Below are 3,970 nucleotides of genomic sequence, written 5' to 3'. Positions count from 1 at the left end.
CGGACGTCACGGCTTGTCACTTATCCCTGTTCGGTCTCATCTGTCGTCTCTCGCAATTTTAGCTCTTAAAATGTGCCGGAGACTAAATAATTTGTTGGCACAGTGTTCTAGACCATGAGCAGGTTCGCGTAACCAGTCTTTGTGTACACTTGAGCCACTGAGAACGACTGCGGGTTTAATAATTTGGCGGGAAGCTTCATGACTGCAATAAAATCTGCAGGATTTATATCTCGCTGGCTAACACTGGTTATCTTCAGATTTTAGTGGTTTATAAACATCAGCCAATATTGAAAAAAAGTTGGAAAAACATTTAGGACACTGACATTAACTGTCACTACTCCAGGAATCCTCTCATACTAGCAAGCTTTGCTTTGCGTTTTTCAACTCTAGCTACCTTAAGCTGGTCCACATGCCGAAAATTTGACGGGCGCAACAATTTAACCCTATAATGCCATTCGTATCATATTTGATACATGCAGTTTCATTATGTAACTCATTCTTTATAGTACATTAAATCATCTATCAAATTTGATACTGCAGGTTTAAAATATGATTTTCAGTTTTTGATGTAATCTACATAATGCTTATAAATGTGATACAACAAATATCTAAACCAAAATAATATGGCAAAAATATTTTTGTGGATTTTGTTATAAGGGTTAACATCTCAGTTCCCAAAAATCAGATTTTTCTGGCTATTCCTTGATGGGTCAGGCATTAAAGGGTTAAGAAGGGTTCATTTGAAATTCTTAGTTATGACCACTGACAAAACAAATCAAGGACAACAACATCGCCGCCACTGTTTTATGGACTTCGAATGCTCACAATGAAGCATCGCGCTTCATTGTTAGCATTGCTATCTGCTCCCTATCCCTAACCTCAGCCCACCCTAAACCAATATGAATCTGTCTAGAGACAGGCCTAATTTGCACAGTGTATACAAAGTTTCAGACGAGACAGCAATTTCACTTTTTTTTTAAAGCAGACTACAGCTGAAACGGATCAACTTCACAACCATACAAACAAATGCAAACGGTTAGTGTGGAAGCATACTTTGTGGCCTAAGCTTGATGGCACAGTGCCGCAGCTGGACAAAAGTAAGTAGGAGTTCAAAGAGTTTTGCAGTGACTGGGGTCTGTGTGGATCCAGTGGCAGATTTGCGCATATTTGGCAGGGGTGATCCTCACCGCCACATTGAAGTCCCGCTGCTCGCCGTCCCCAACTTGCACCCACTGATGACCCGAGAACACCCCGATCACTCGACGCTGCCACTTCCCTTTCCCGCCCTCTTGTCCGTCCTCCTGTCTCAGACGGACGTAAACCCCCGCCCCGGTGGCTCCTGGCCGGGCATCGCAGTGCTGGTACATCAGATCGTCGGACTCCTTCACCACCGAGCAAAAGCGGTAGACCACTTTTTCACCCCCGCGGACAGCCAGCAAGCTTTTGTCTTCGTCGTAGCTCGAGAAGTGGATTCGGGCCGGGAGGAAGGTGCGGGGCGCCACGCCGATCTCCATGAACTTCCTCTGTTTGACGGCTCGTTTGAGTTCCAGGAGGGCGTAGTCGTAGTCGGTGGCCAGGGAAGCGGAGGAGTTCCTCGAGTGGATCCATCCTTGCGGGATGCGCGTTTGTTTGACTCGTATCCAGCGAAAGACGGGCTGCCTACTGGGGGGACTGATTCCCACCCCCCAATCGCTGCTACTTCTTGCTGTATCTCGAGCAATTCTATTCTTCTCTCCATCCCGCAGCTCTCCTTTTTGCTGGTTTGTTTTCCTTGCAGCCCTCTGCCGTCTCTTCCTCCTCCTCCTCCTCCTCCCTCGTTTGTTTCGGAGTTGTAGCACTCCGACTTTCAAGCTTTTCACGCTCTCCAGATAGTAACTCCCATCATGGATGCAGTTGGCAGCCGTCAACACGTGTTTGGGGGAGACAAGGACCCCGGAGCAGCCCGTGGAAAGACGTACGGCGGTGGCGAAAGGATAATTGGTGATGAAATGCCAGTCGGAGATAACGAAGCGACCGTCGGCGCCGTAAACCTGCCGCTTCCTGCGACTCGGCGACGAAACGTACGGAGCCGGTCCCGTCGTGTTCCAACCTCGCAATCTGACGTCAGTGCGGGTGCAAGTGCCATTGTCATACATCGTCTCATATCCCAGAATCCTCTCTTGCTCGCTTGGGTTTAAGGGCGGTAGGCCACTCTGACATTCGATACCGCAGAGTTGGGTAACTTTGCCTTCCTTTGCATCCGCCGTTGGTCTCCTGAACAAAGGTTTCTCTTGAAGCTCAATTTTTTGGGCCGTCAGCATCGGGAGCTTCTGCCTGGTCCACTTGTGCATCTCGCTGCTGGCATGAGTGACAGTCACATAGAGCAGCAGACAAAGGAACTCAAAGAGGCCCATAGCGCTAAAAAGAGAAACAATCATTGGTTAATAACGTGAGGGGGGGTGACAAGAAGAGTCACGTAAGCGACCATGCACAAGTTATGAGCCGCTGGTTATTTTTTTTTTTTTTTGCTTTGTAAAATTTGAGTTCAAAAAGAGAGCAGTCTTTCAGCCATTTACAAAACGAGACAAAGATTCAGCAAAAAAGCAACATCAAGAGAAGGACTAGTCAGTTTTCAAACTCTTTGAGCAGCAGATGGCGCCAATAACTACACTTTGAAACAACTAAATAGGATCTAATCAATGCCTCTACCACATGATAAATAATCAGGATTAAAAAAAAAAGATATATATATATATATATATATATATACCATGGCAAAGAACTGTGCATTCCTTTCTAACATAAATTTGGGAATTATCTAAAAAATAAAAAATGCATTCAAGACAAAATACAAAACAAATTCAAAACTTACCTGGCGTGTGACAAAAATGCCCCAAACAGTTTTCCGTCAAATTCTTCGAATGTTTACAAAGGCGCTCCCCGTCCAAGAGGTCAATCTTTTCCCGACCGCTAAAAATGTAGGAACTTTTGCACGGGGGTCCTCACAGATATCTACTGTGGTGTCCATCCCACTGCTGAGATGCGGGAGGCCGAGGGGGAGGGTGCAGAGGAACATGTTGATCACATGAGGACACAGTGGAGACACATGCAGAGAAGTGTTGATGTTTCTTTGGGGGTTGAGGGGGGGGGGCTGAGGCCTGTCTGGTTGCATTTAGTGCTTGGGCAGATGAAATTTTGCGGTCATCGATCCATTATCTGTACTTAGGTATTCAATCATTAGGGTCACAGGTCGGATTTGATCCCAGCTGACTTTTGGGGAACTGCATTTATCTTGGTCGACATAAGTAGAATTATGAAGAGGATGCATACTGGAGAAGTTTGAACATGATAGCAGAGGACCATTGAGAATCAAAAGCAGCAACAACAAAAACTTTTTCAATCAGAAAAATTGTGCTTAAGGTTGTACTTTGGAACAACATAAAGCTATCAAATGTTTAATTGGAATGAAACAAATTAAACAATTATTTGCCAGAGTTCTGCTTCAATCGAATGGACGTGTGGTGCTCTCTCTGGGGTGTGCACCATGGCAAACTTGGGGTAGAATGATACAGACATAATGACCGCCTGGCCTCGGTAAACAACAGTAATATTAAAGAATACATGCCTGTGAGTATTCCTCTTTTATCTGTCTACATGTGTTGCTACACTGTTGGTGTCCAAATGTCTGCAATGTTTAACTGTAAGTATTAAAAAATATATAATACAGACATGAGAGGGTCTCATGTAAGTTCAACCACAAAGCCCATTTCCTGTTGACTGTGCGTTAGGATTTTAATCACGTCTTCTTATAACTTGTGTTTTGTTATCATATAAAATGGGATTTATTTTCAGGTTATCGCAATGTTATCTCGGGAATGGATTGTTGTCTCGCTGGGAAACTTTCACTCACATTTCACATCGTTCATTCATGAAGAGACTGAATAAATATTTTGGTTGGAGGGTGTCCAGAGGAACAAATGAGAAATGCGTG

The 3,970-nt window shown here is 44.7% G+C and overlaps 1 protein-coding gene across 1 annotated transcript; it reads right to left on the bottom strand.

Annotated features, from left to right (window-relative positions):
* Positions 1-972: 972 nt before the first annotated feature.
* LOC147187818 (inactive serine protease 35-like) lies at positions 973-2,393 on the bottom strand. Its single transcript, XM_086100412.1, has one exon. The coding sequence runs from the start codon at positions 2,391-2,393 to the stop codon at positions 1,110-1,112; it is 1,284 nt and encodes a 427-aa protein (XP_085956538.1). The 3' UTR covers positions 973-1,109.
* Between the last annotated feature and the right edge of the window lie 1,577 nt (positions 2,394-3,970).

This window comes from Hippocampus guttulatus, chromosome 20 (genome assembly GCF_054856545.1).
Source record: "Hippocampus guttulatus isolate MCC_2025c chromosome 20, RoL_Hgut_1.0, whole genome shotgun sequence".
NCBI lineage: Eukaryota > Metazoa > Chordata > Actinopteri > Syngnathiformes > Syngnathidae > Hippocampus > Hippocampus guttulatus.
This window is presented reverse-complemented; position numbering and strand designations above follow the sequence as displayed.